General features: G+C 50.2%; 1 protein-coding gene across 5 annotated transcripts in view; it reads left to right on the forward strand.

The window, feature by feature from the left end:
- The window catches only part of RILPL1 (Rab interacting lysosomal protein like 1), a 60,616-nt gene that overhangs the window by 21,195 nt on the left and 26,994 nt on the right, over positions 1–12,427 (forward strand). For all 5 annotated transcript variants that reach the window (XM_033220173.1, XM_033220171.1, XM_033220174.1 and 2 more), the window contains exons 3-4: positions 9,216–9,334; positions 9,987–10,208. In XM_033220173.1, the coding sequence (XP_033076064.1) occupies positions 9,216–9,334; positions 9,987–10,208 (341 nt within the window). The remainder of the gene's footprint in view (positions 1–9,215; positions 9,335–9,986; positions 10,209–12,427) is intronic.

The raw sequence follows: 12,427 nt of genomic DNA on the forward strand, positions 1-12,427 counted from the left end.
ACACACACCACATACAGACCTCACACTCACACCACACACATATCACACACATATACCACACACACACAGACCCCACGTTCACACACACAGACCTCACACACACACCACACACAGACCTCACATACTACACACACATCACACACATATACCATACACACAGACCTCACACACACACCACACACAGACCTCACATACTACACACACATCACACACATATACCATACACACAGACCTCACACACCACACAAACATCACACACATATGCCACACACACAGACCTCACACACCACACACACATCACACACATATGCCACACACACAGACCTCACACACCACACACACATCACACACATATACCACACACACAGACCTCACACACCACACACACATCACACACATATGCCACACACACAGACCTCACACACCACACACACATCACACACATATACCACACACACAGACCTCACCACACACACATCACACACATATGCCACACACACAGACCTCACACACCACACACACATCACACACATATACCACACACACAGACCTCACACACCACACACACATCACACACATATACCACACACACAGACCTCACACACTCACCCCCCCCACACACACACACACCTCACACCACACCCCCCACGTGCCCAAGGGTCGCCTTTCTGGGAAGCATTAGCTGTGTCCCTGGGTCCCACCAGCTCCACCTAGCAGTGCTCTGCAGCAGTGGCCCTGGGGCATAGAGAGAAGAGAGGACACAGGTGGCCCCCCAGGTGGCCCGGGGATCCCTCACAGGACCCATGGCCGGAGGCAGGAGTGCAGGACTGACGGGGAGAGGGCCCACTTCACAACTGCAAGCGGGGGGCCCGGCTTGGTCGCCGGTTCTGCACTTAGAGAAAGTGGACGCAGAGCAACTCCCGCGGCCACCTGCTGACACCCTGCCCTGCTGCTGGGCTCCCTAGGGGTCCGGGGGGCCTTCCCCTGTCTTCCCACATCTTCCTCGTCGGGAGCCCCTGCCCCACGCCTGCCAGGCCTCCGCTCCAGGGACCGGTGGTCATCATCTCCCCCGATCAGCAGGCGGAGATGAATTGTACCAGAAGGGCCCTTGGCCAGCTAGTGTTTCTTATCTTTTCCTTTTAAACATTCTGGTGGAAAACACATCACAGAATTGCCTCTCTGCACCTGTGTAAGTGCACAGGGCAGCGGTGTTTACTGTGTGCACGAGGGTGAAGAGCAGAGCGCTGGACCGCTTTCATCTTGCCGACGAAAACTCCACGTCCGTGTCTGTGGGTTTGACTTCTCTAGGGAGCTCCTCCTGTAAGTGGAATCATATGTCGTTTGTCCCTTGTGCCTGGCCTTTTCACTGAGCATAAGGTCTTCAGAGTTCATCCTTGTGGCAGCATGTGACAGGATTTCCTTCTTTTTATTTATTTATTTATTTTTTTTGAGACAGAGTCTCGCTGTGTCCAGGCTGGAGTGCAGTGGCGCGATCTCCGCTCACTGCAAGCTCTGTCACCTCCCAGGTTCATGCCATTCTCCTGCCTCAGCCTCCCGAGAAGCTGGGACTACAGGCGCCCACCACCACGCCTGGCTAGTTTTTTTTTGTATTTTTAGTAGAGATGGGGTTTCACCGTGTTCACCAGGATGGTCTTGATCTCCTGACCTCGTGATCCGCCCGCCTCGGCCTCCCAAAGTGCTGGGATTACAGGCGTGAGCCACCGCTGCCCGGCCTTTTTTTTTTTTTTTATATGGAGTTTTGCTCTTGTTGCCCAGGCTGGAGTGTAGTGGCACTATCTCAGCTCACTGCAGCCTCCCCCTTTCAGGTTCAAGTGATTCTCCAGCCTTAACCTCCCAAGTAGCTGGGATTACAGGGATGCGCCACCACGCCTGGCTAATTTTGTATTTTAGTAGAGATGGGGTTTCTCCATGTTGGTCAGACTGGTCTCAAACTCCCAACTTCAGGTGATCCACCCGCCTTGGCCTCCCAAAGTGCAGGGATTATAGGCATGAGCCACAGTGCCCAGCCGACTTCCTTTCTTTTTTAAGGGTGAGTAACATTCCATTGTATGGACAGACCACATTTTCTTTATTCCATTCATCCGTTGATGGACATTTAGCTTGCTTCCACCTCTTGGCTATTGTTTTTTTGTTTGTTTGTTGTTTTGAGACGGAGTCTCAGAGTCTTGGATCTCACTTTCTTGCCCAGGCTGGAGTGCAGTGGCGTGATCTCGGCTCACTGCAACCTCTGCCTCCCAGGTTCAAGCAATTTCCAGCTCATTTTTGTATTATTAGTAGAGACGAGGTTTCACCATGTTGGCCAGAATGGTTTCCAACTCCTGACCTCAAGTAATCCGCCCTCCTTCACTTCCCAAAGTGCTGGGATTACAGGTGTGAGTCACCACATGCAGCCTTGGCTATTGTTTTTTTGTTTTTTTTTAACAACTTTGTTTTTTTTTAACAACTTTGTTTTTGTTTGTTTGTTTGTTTTTTTGAGATGAGGTCTCAGTTTGTCACCCAGGTAGAGTGCAATGATGCAATCATAGCTCACTGCAGCCTCTAACTCCTGGGCTCAAGCGATTCTCCCACCTTGTCCTCCCAAAGTGCTGGGATCACAGGCGTGATCCACTGTGCCCGGCCTTAACATTTTAAATTGAGGTATAACTTAGAGTGAAGTGAACACATTTTAAGTGTACGGCTCTATGAATTTTTGCATGTATGTTCAGATCAGGATAGAGAATAGTTCAACACCCCAGAATGCACCTTCTCGTCCCTTCCCAGACAAAACTTTACAAGGTCACCCTGACTCTGATCTTTGTCTCCAGAGATTAATTCAGCCTTGTTTTGAACTTTATATACATGGAATCATACAGTATATGCTTTTTGGAATTTGAGAAATCATAAGATTCACCCTTTTAAATGTGGACAACTCAGTGGGTTCTTTGTTTTTGTTTTTTTTTTTTTTGACACAGGGTCCCACTCTGTCACCCAGGCTGAAGAGCAGTGGCACAATCATAGCTCGCTGCAGCCTCGAACCCCCCAGCTCAGGTGATCCTCCTGCCTCAGCCTCCCAAGTAGCTGGAACTATAGGCGTGGGCCACCGCGCCTGGCTAAATGTTTTATTTTTATTAGAGACGAGTCTCAATTATTTGCGCAGGTTGGTCTTGAGTTCCTGAGTTCCAGTGATCCTCCTGCCTTGGCCCCCAAAGTGCTGGGATTACAGGCATGAGCCACCACGCCTGGCCTAACTCAGTGGTTTTTAGAATATTCACAAAGTTGTCCAACTCTCACTACTGTCTGATTTTTGGAAATCTTTGTCATCCCAAAAGCAATCCCCCATCCACCCTATTCCCCCCTAGCCCTAGGCAACCACTGGTCATCTTTTTTTTTTTTTGAGATGGAGTTTCACTCTTGTTGCCCAGGCTGGAGTGCAGTGGCATGATCTCAGCTCACTGCAACCTCCACCTCCCAGGTTCAAGTGATTCTCCCGTCTCAGACTCCCAAGTAGCTGGGATTACGGGCCTGTGCCACCACTCCCGGCTAATTTTGTATTTTTAGTAGAGACAGGGTTTCTCCATGTTGATCAGGTTAGTCTCAAACTCCCAACATCAGGTGGAGTGCAATCCGCCCGCCTCAGCTTCCCAAAGTGCTGGGATTACAGGTGGGAGCCCCCGTGCCTGGCTACTGGTCTTCTTTCTATCTCTGTGGACTAACCTATTCTGGACATTTTATGTGAATGGAGTCGTACAACATTTTTGTTTTTTTGACACAGGGTCCCACTCTGTCACCCAGGCTGAAGAGCAGTGGCACAATCATAGCTCGCTGCAGCCTCAAACCCCCCAGTTCAGGTGATCCTCCTACCTCAGCCTCCCAAGTAGCTGGAGTCGTACAACTTTGTGCCTGGCTTCTTTCACTCAGCATCATGTTTTCAAGCTTTATTCATGTTGTAGCATGAATTAGTGCTTCATTCCTTTTTATGGCTACATGATATTCCGTTGTAAAAATGTATCATGGGGCGTGGTGGCTCATGCCTGTAATCACAGCACTTTGGGAGGCCGAGGTGGGCGGATCACGAGGTCAGGAAATCGAGACCATCCTGGCTAACATGGTGAAACTCCGTCTCTACTAAAAATACAAAAAATTAGCTGGGCGTGGTGGTGGGCACCTGTAGTCCCAGCTACTCAGGAAGCTGAGGCAGGAGAATGTCATGAACCCAGGAGGCAGAGCTTGCAGTGAGCCGAGATCGCGCCACTGCACTCCAGACTGGGCGACTGAACGAGACTCTGTCTCAAAAAAAAAAAGTGCATCATGGCCGGGCGCGGTGGCTCATACCTGTAATCCCAGCACTTTGGGAGGCCAAGGTGGGCAGATCACTTGAGGTGAGGTGTTCAAGACTAGCCTGGCCAACATGGTGAAACCCCATCTCTACTAAAAACACAAAAACTAGTCGGGTCTGGTGGCGCACGCCTGTAATCCCAGTACTCAAAAGGCTGAGGCAGGAGAATCGCTTGAGCCCAGGAGGTAGAGGTTGCAGTGAGTCAGGATCGCGCCACTGCACTCCAGCCTGGGGCACAGAGTGAGACTCTGTCTGAAGGGAAAAAAAAAAAAAAGATGTATCCCTTTTTGTTGATTCATTTTCATCTGTTGAGGGACTTTTGGCTTGTTTCCCATTTTGGCTATTATGAATTAGGCTGTGATGAATGTTTGTGTACAGGTGTTTATGTGGACATATGATTTCAGTTCTTTGGGGTCTCTACCTAGATTGGAATTGCTGGGTTAAATGGTAACTCTGTGTTTAACCTCCACACTGTCTTCCACAGCAGCTGTACCATTTTATTTTATTTTTTGAGACAAGAGTCTTGCTCTGTTGCCCAGGCTGGAGTGCAGTGGTGAGATCTTGGCTCACTGCAACCTCCATCTCCCAGGCTGAAGCAATTCTCATGCCTCAGCCTCCCAAATAGCTGGGATTACAGGTATGCGCCACCACACCCAACTAATTTTTGTATTTTTAGTAGAGACGGAGTTTTACCATGTTGGCCAGACTGGTCTCAAACTCCTGACCTCAAGCGATCTGCCCACCTTGGCCTCCCAAAGTGCTGGGATTACAGGCGTGAGCCACCACCCAGAGTGTTGGGATTACAGGCGTGAGCCACCACTCATGGCCTAGCTGTACCATTTTACCTTCCCACCAGCAGTAGGGTTCTAATTTCTCCAAATCCTCATACATACACACATACATCCTATTACCTGTCTTTTTTTTGGGGGGACCTGATCTCATTCTGTCACCCAGGCTGGAATGCAGTGGCACGATCATAGCTCACTGCAGCCTCAAACTCCTGGGCTCAAGCAATCCTCCTGCTTCAGCCTCCTGAGTAAGTGCGACTACAGGCGTGTGCCATCACACCCAGTTAGTATTTTTTAATTTTTTGTAGAGACGGGGTCTCCCTATGTTGCCCTGGCTGGTCTCGAACTCCTGGGCTCAGGCAATCCTCTTGTCTTGGCCTCCCAAAGTGCTGGAATTACAGGCATGAACCACCGTGCCTGGCCTCAATCTAAAAATACAAAAAAAGTAGCTGGGTTGTGGTGGGCGCCTGTAATCCCAGATACTTGGGAGGCTGAGGCAGGAGAATCGCTTGAACCTCAGAGACAGAGGTTGCAGTGAACTGAGATCACGCCACTACACTCCAGTCTGGGCTACAGAGTGAGACTCTATCTCCAAAAAAAAAAAAAAAAAAAAAAAAAAAAGGCTGGGCACAGTGACTCAACGCCTGTAAACCCCAGCACTTTAGGAGGCTAAGGCAGGCAGATCACGAGGTCAGGAGATCGAGACCATCCTGGCTAACTTGGTGAAACCCTGTCTCTACTGAAAATACAAAAAATTAGCCAGGCGTGGTGGTAGGCCCCTGTAGTCCCAGCTACTCAGGAGGCTGAGGCAGGAGAATGGCGTGAACCTGGGAGGCGGAGCTTGTAGTGAGTCAAGATCATGCCACTGCACTCCAGCCTGAGCCACAGAGTGAGACTCCGTCTCAAAAAAAAAAAAAAAAAAGAAAAAATTAGCCAGTCATGATGGCACGTGCCTGTAATCCCAGCTACTTGGGAGGCTGAGGCAGGAGAATCACTGGAACCCAAGAGGCAGAGGCTGCAGTGAGCCAAGATCATGCCACTGCACTCCAGCCTGGGTGACACAGCAAGACTCTGTCTCAAAAAAGAAAAAAAAAATCTCCCTTAGAGGCTCCAGAGGAACCATGGCCCTGGTGACACCTTGATTTCAGGCTCATTTGGACCTTCTGGCTTCTAGAGCTATGAGAAAATAAATTTCTGATGTGTTGAGATACCAAAATTATTGGTCATTTGTTACAGCAGGTGCAGGATACTGACACAGCATCCATCCTCACAGGTCATTAATTCAACAATAACTTCACAGGCACCTGCGGTGTGCTAGGCACCATGTGGGGCCCAGGGAATGTAACAGTGACTAGGGCAGACAGGGCCTTGCCCTCCTGTGGCTGACAGTCTAGTTGGGGGTAGGGATGAGGGTGGACCTCGCCCGCCTGCAGTGTGCCAGACATCATCTTCAGGGTTCTGTGTATATTAACTGTGAAAGTTGTCTGAATCAAAATGGGGTCACCAGTGTTACCCAAAACCCTGACGCATGGAACCCGGGAAGGCCATGAAGAGAGGGTTTTCACGCTTGCATGCCCGATAACAAAAAAGACTGTGGAAAAACGACAGCTTTGCACAAAGGCCTTTGTAACCTTACACAAAAAGACTTCTGCCAGGACGTCTGCCTGGCAGTAGCCGGTCCAGCCTCAGACTACAGTCACCCTTGTTATTGATCTATCTTTATAGCCAAGGATAATTATTAATATTTTAAAACAATTATGTAACCCTCCTTATTTTTTCCTTTGAAAATCTTTGTCTTCCTTTACCTCCCTGAATACACATAGTTTACTATGGCAGGCAGATTCCCATTGCAACACTCTACTACCAAAATAAATAGCTTTTCCTTTTTTTTGTTTTTTGAGATGGAGTTTCACTCTTGTTGCCCAGGCTGGAGTGCACTGGTGCGATCTCCGCTCACCGCAACCTCCACCTCCCGGGTTCAAGCGATTCTCCTGCCTCAGCCTCCCGAGTAGCTGAGATTACAGGCATGTGCCACCACGCCTGGCTAATTTTGTATTTTTAGTAAAGACAGGGTTTCTCCATGTTGGTCAGGCTGGTCTAGAACTCCCGACCTAGGTGATCTGCCTGCCTGGGCCACCCAAAGTGCTGGGATTACAGTTTTTGTTTTGTTTTCTGGGTTGTTTTTGTTTTTGTTTTGTTTTGTTTTTGAGACAAGGTCTTGTTCTGTCACCCAGGCCTGGAGTACAGTGGTACAGTCAGAGCCCACTGCATCCTCAAACTCCTGGGTTCAAGTGATCCTCCCTCATCAGCCTCCTAAATAGCTGAGACTACAAGTGGACACCACCACGCTTGGCTAGTTTAAAAAATATATATTTTTGTAGAAACAGGGTCTCGTTATATTGCCTAAGCTGCTCTCAGACTCCTGGCCTCAGTGATCCTCCTGCCTCAGCCTCCCAAAGCACTGGGATTATAGGCGTGAGCCAACATGTATGGCCATCTTTTATTTTATTTTATTTTTAAATTTTATTTACTTTTTATTTTTGAGACAGAGTCTTGCTCTTGTCACCCAGGCTGGAGTCCAATGGCACGATCTCAGCTCACTGCAGCCTGCACCTCCCAGGTTCAAGCAATTCTCCTGCTTCAGCCTCCCAAGTAGCTGGGATTACAGGCATGCACCACCACACCTGGCTAATTGTTTTTGTATTTTTAGTAGAGACGGGGTTTCACCATGTCTGCCAGGCTGGTCTCAAGCTCCTGACCTCAGGTGATCCACCCGCCTCAGCCTCCCAAAGTGCTGGGATTACAGGCATGAGCCACCTTGCCTGGCCCATCTCTTATTTTAGAGAACTTTCTCTGTTTATTATTTAGGTTGACACAATCAATCCTCACAACAGCCCTATGAGTTGTGGGGACTGTTATCACTACTTTATAGAGGTGGAAACTGAGGCACAAAGACACTAGCTCCAAACCAAACCGCTGATAAACAGGAGAGCCTGTGTCTGAGCTCGAGCTCACCCTGTGAATCACTGTACTGTGTCATCTTTCGTCAGATAAAAGAATGTAAGAGGCCAGGCGCGGTGGCTCACTCCTGTAATCCCAGCACTTTAGGAGGCCGAGGTGGGTGGATCCCTTGAAGTCAGGAGTTTGAGACTAGCCTGGTCAACATAGTGAAACTCCATCTCTACTAAAAATACAAAAATTAGCCAGGCGAGGTAGCACATTTCTGTTGTCTCAAGCTACTTGGGAAGCTGAGGTGGGAAGATCACTTGAGCCTAGGAGGCAGAGGTTGCAGAAAGCCAAGACTGCACCACTACGCTCCAGCCTGGGCAACAAAGTGAGAATCCGTCTCAAAAAAAAAAGAATGTGGCCGGGTGGGGTGGCTCAAGCCTGTAATCCCAGCACTTTGGGAGGCCGAGACGGGCGGATCACGAGGTCAGGAGATCGAGACCATCCTGGCTAACACGGTGAAACCCCGTCTCTACTAAAAAAATACAAAAAACTAGCCGGGCGAGGTGGTGGGCGCCTGTAGTCCCAGCTACTTGGGAGGCTGAGGCAGGAGAATGGCGTAAACCCGGGAGGCGGAGCTTGCAGTGAGCTGAGATCCGGCCTCTGCACTCCAGCCTGGGCAACAGAGCAAGACTCCATCTCAAAAAAAAAAAAAAAGAATGTAAGACACACATAGGAATTGTAAAAAAGTGCCATAAAGGTAATACGTGGTGGGTCAGGGATGGAGGGAAACGAACGAGTGGGGTGGGTGGGAGGTGGGGGCTGTCACTGGGTGGTCAGAGGACGGGAGGCATCTGTGAAGTGGTGACGTTTGAGCTGAGGCCTGAAAAATGAGGTACACCAGCCATGGGGAGGTGAGAAGGAAGGGACTAATGGAGAAGGAAGAGGCCTCAAGGTGGGAATGAGCTCAGAGGGAATCAAGGAATATCAAGCAGGCACTGGGGAGGGCGAAGGGAGTGAGTGGAGGGCGTAGAGGATGAGGCTGGGGGCCACTGAGATCTCAGTTTCATCCTCAGCAGAAGCAGTGGATGATTTCCACAGAGGAGTAAGGTGGGTTCACCTGCCGGTCTCACTTGCCCACCCAGGCATGTCAGAGCGGGAGCGGCAGGTGATGAAGAAGCTGAAGGAGGTGGTGGACAAACAACGCGACGAGATCCGTGCCAAGGACAGGGAGCTGGGCCTGAAAAATGAGGACGTCGAGGCTGTGAGTGACACACCCCTGACCTGTGTCCGCCCTCCCAGCCAGTAGGTGCCAGCCAGAGACCAGACCCTCCACTCAGCAGGTCCCTTCTGTCCCTTGCTCTCATTCTTAGGGCTCCGTGGGGTGTGGATCCTGTTCATGGCTTGGCGGGCCCAGCCTGGAAACAGCAAGACTTCACTGGCAGAGCAGGAGGGAACGTGGCACTGCCCAGTGAGCAGGCTCCTCCCACCTCCTGGGAAGGTCCCGAGGCCTTGGCAGCCTTAGCTCTGACCCCAAGGCCTCCTCCAGCTCCCCAACTTCATGCCTCTCTGTGAGCAGACTTAGCAGGGTCCAGCGTGCTCCAGGAACCCATACAGTGTTTTTGTGTAAATCAGAAAAAAATGCCCCTTTCTGAAGGCATGTTACTTCCATCTGTTGGGAAATGTTCATAATGTATTAATTCTAGCAAGAAACACTTCCATTTGCCATAAAATTATCATAGTAAATACACAAATTGCCCATCTCTAGCATCATCAGTTATAAGAATATGAACAACTTTCAAACAAAGATGTCTGCAATATAAATGGCACACCTAAGGATGGTTTGCCATTGTGCAGTGCACAACCTGAGCTACTGCAGGTGACAGCCCTGCACAATGGTCTCCCTTTTTGTACAGTTACAGCAGCAGCAGACACGGCTGATGAAGATCAACCATGACCTTCGGCACCGGGTCACGGTGGTGGAGGCCCAGGGGAAAGCCCTGATCGAACAGAAGGTGGAGCTGGAGGCAGACCTGCAGACCAAGGAGCAAGAGATGGGCAGTCTGCGAGCAGAGCTGGGGAAGTTGCGAGAGAGGCTGCAGGGGGAGCACAGCCAGAATGGGGAGGAGGAGTCTGAGGTGAGCAGGAAGCTGGGTGCAGAGGTGGTAGTGGAGGGTAAGTCTGGGGGTTGGCTCAAGGCAGGCAGGGTTGCCTTGTTTTCCCCTTTATACTTAAGAAAATGGCCAGCCTGGGCAACATAGCAAGACCCCAGTTCTCTACAAACATTTTTTTTTTAATTAGCCCATGCGTGGTGGTGCACACCTGTAGTACCAGCTGCCTGAGAGGCTTAGGCAGGAGGATCACTTGAGCCTAGGAGTTCAAGGCTGCAGTGAGCCGTGATTGCACCACTGCACTCCAGCCTGGGTAACAGAGCCAGACCTGTCTCAAAAAAAAAAAAAAAAAGAGAGAGAGAGAAAACGAGAGGCTCAGAGAGTCAAGCTACTGGCCTGAAGACACACAGCTGAGGGGCTGGAACCCCAGACTCCCAGCATTCTCCCACCTCAGTGGTGGTTATTAGGTACCTGCCATTTATTTATTTATTCATACCAATGGTTGTTGACCATGTAGCCGGCCCAGAGGATAAAATAGCGAGCAAAATACAGACATGATCCCTGTCCACATGGAGCTTACAGTTTAGTGTGGGAGGCAGACATTAATTAGTCCAGACCTTAGTCAGTACCACACGGTACCATATGACCCAGCAATTCACTTTGTGGCCCAGGCTACTCCTAGGCACATATCCAAAAGAATTGAGAGCAGGTGTTCAAACTTTTACATGAAGGCCAGGTGCAGTTGCCTGCGCTTGTAATCCCAGCCCTTTGAGCGGCTGAGGCAAAGGGATCAAGAAGATCACTTGAGGCCAGGAGCTGAAGACTGGCCTGGGCAACATAGTGAGACCCCATCTCTACAAAAAATTCTTTAAAAATTAAAAACTTGACTGGGTGCAGTGGCTCATGCCTGTAATCCCAGCACTTTGGGAGGTCGAGGTGGGTGGATCACAAGATCAGCAGTTCGAGACCAGCCTGGCCAATATGGTGAAACCCCATCTCTACTAAAAATACAAAAAAATTAACCGGGCGTGGTGGCCCATGCCTGTAGTCCCAGCTACTCGGGAGGCTGAGGCAGGAGAATTGCTTGAATCCGAGAGGTGGAGGTTGCAGTGAGCCGAGATCACGCCACTGCACTCCAGCCTGGGTGACAGAGCGAGACTCCGTCTCAAAAACAAACAAACAAAACAAAAAAAAAACCTTGGGCCGGGTGTGGTGGCTCACACCTGTAATCCCAGCACTTTGGGAGGCCAAGACAGGCAGATCACTTGAGGTCAGGAGTTTGAGACCAGTATGGCCAACGTGGTGAAACCCCATCTCTACTAAAAATACAAAAATTAGCTGGGTATGGTAGTGAGCATCTGTAATCCCAGCTACTTGGGAGGCTGAGGCAGGAGAATCGCTTGAACCTGGGAGGCGGAGGTTGCAGTGAGCTGAGATTGCGCCACTGCACTCTAGCCTGGGCGACAGAGTGGGTCAGACTCCATCTCAAAAAAAAGAAAAACTTAAGTGTGGTGGCACCTATAGTCCCAGTTACTTGGGAGGATGAGGCAGGAGGATCACTTGAGCCCAGGAGTTGGAGGCTGCAGTGAGCCATGATTGAGCCACTGCACTCCAGCCTGGGCAACAGAGTAAGACCCTGTAGCAGCACTATTCACAGTCGCCAAAAGGTGGAAACACCCCACACGTCCATCAGCGGATAAATGGATGAATGGGGGGATATGATTCAGCCCTAAAGAGGAATGCAGCCCGGGCCACGCGGTAGCATGGATGAGCCGCGAAAACATCATGTGGAGTGAAAGAAGCCAGGCCCAAAAGGCCAGTGTGTGACTCCATTTGCATGAAATGTCCCAGAACAGGCAAACCCATAGAGCCAGAAAGTAGATGGGTGTCCGGATGGGGCTGGGGAGGGAGGAATGGGGAGTGACACTGATGGGCATGGGGTTCCCTTTGGAGGTGATGGAAATGATCTGGAATTAGAGATTGGTGATGGTTGCACAACACTGCACGTTACTGTCCGCGTGGCCAGAGCTGTCCATCACAGCCACAGCTAACATCCAGGTAGGTCCAGGGCTGCAAGGTGGGCACTAGGGGTGTCTGATCCTTAAATGTGCCCCCAGACTGTGCCAGGAACACAGAGGGTGAGATCCTTCATCGTAGCAGAGGTGGGGAGGTGGGGCTTCAGGGAAGAGCTGTTCCTGAAGCTGGGCATCAGTGTTAACAACGCTAAGACTTTGACAGGTAGAAAT

This window comes from Trachypithecus francoisi, unplaced genomic scaffold (genome assembly GCF_009764315.1).
Source record: "Trachypithecus francoisi isolate TF-2019V2 unplaced genomic scaffold, Tfra_2.0 Lachesis_group11, whole genome shotgun sequence".
NCBI lineage: Eukaryota > Metazoa > Chordata > Mammalia > Primates > Cercopithecidae > Trachypithecus > Trachypithecus francoisi.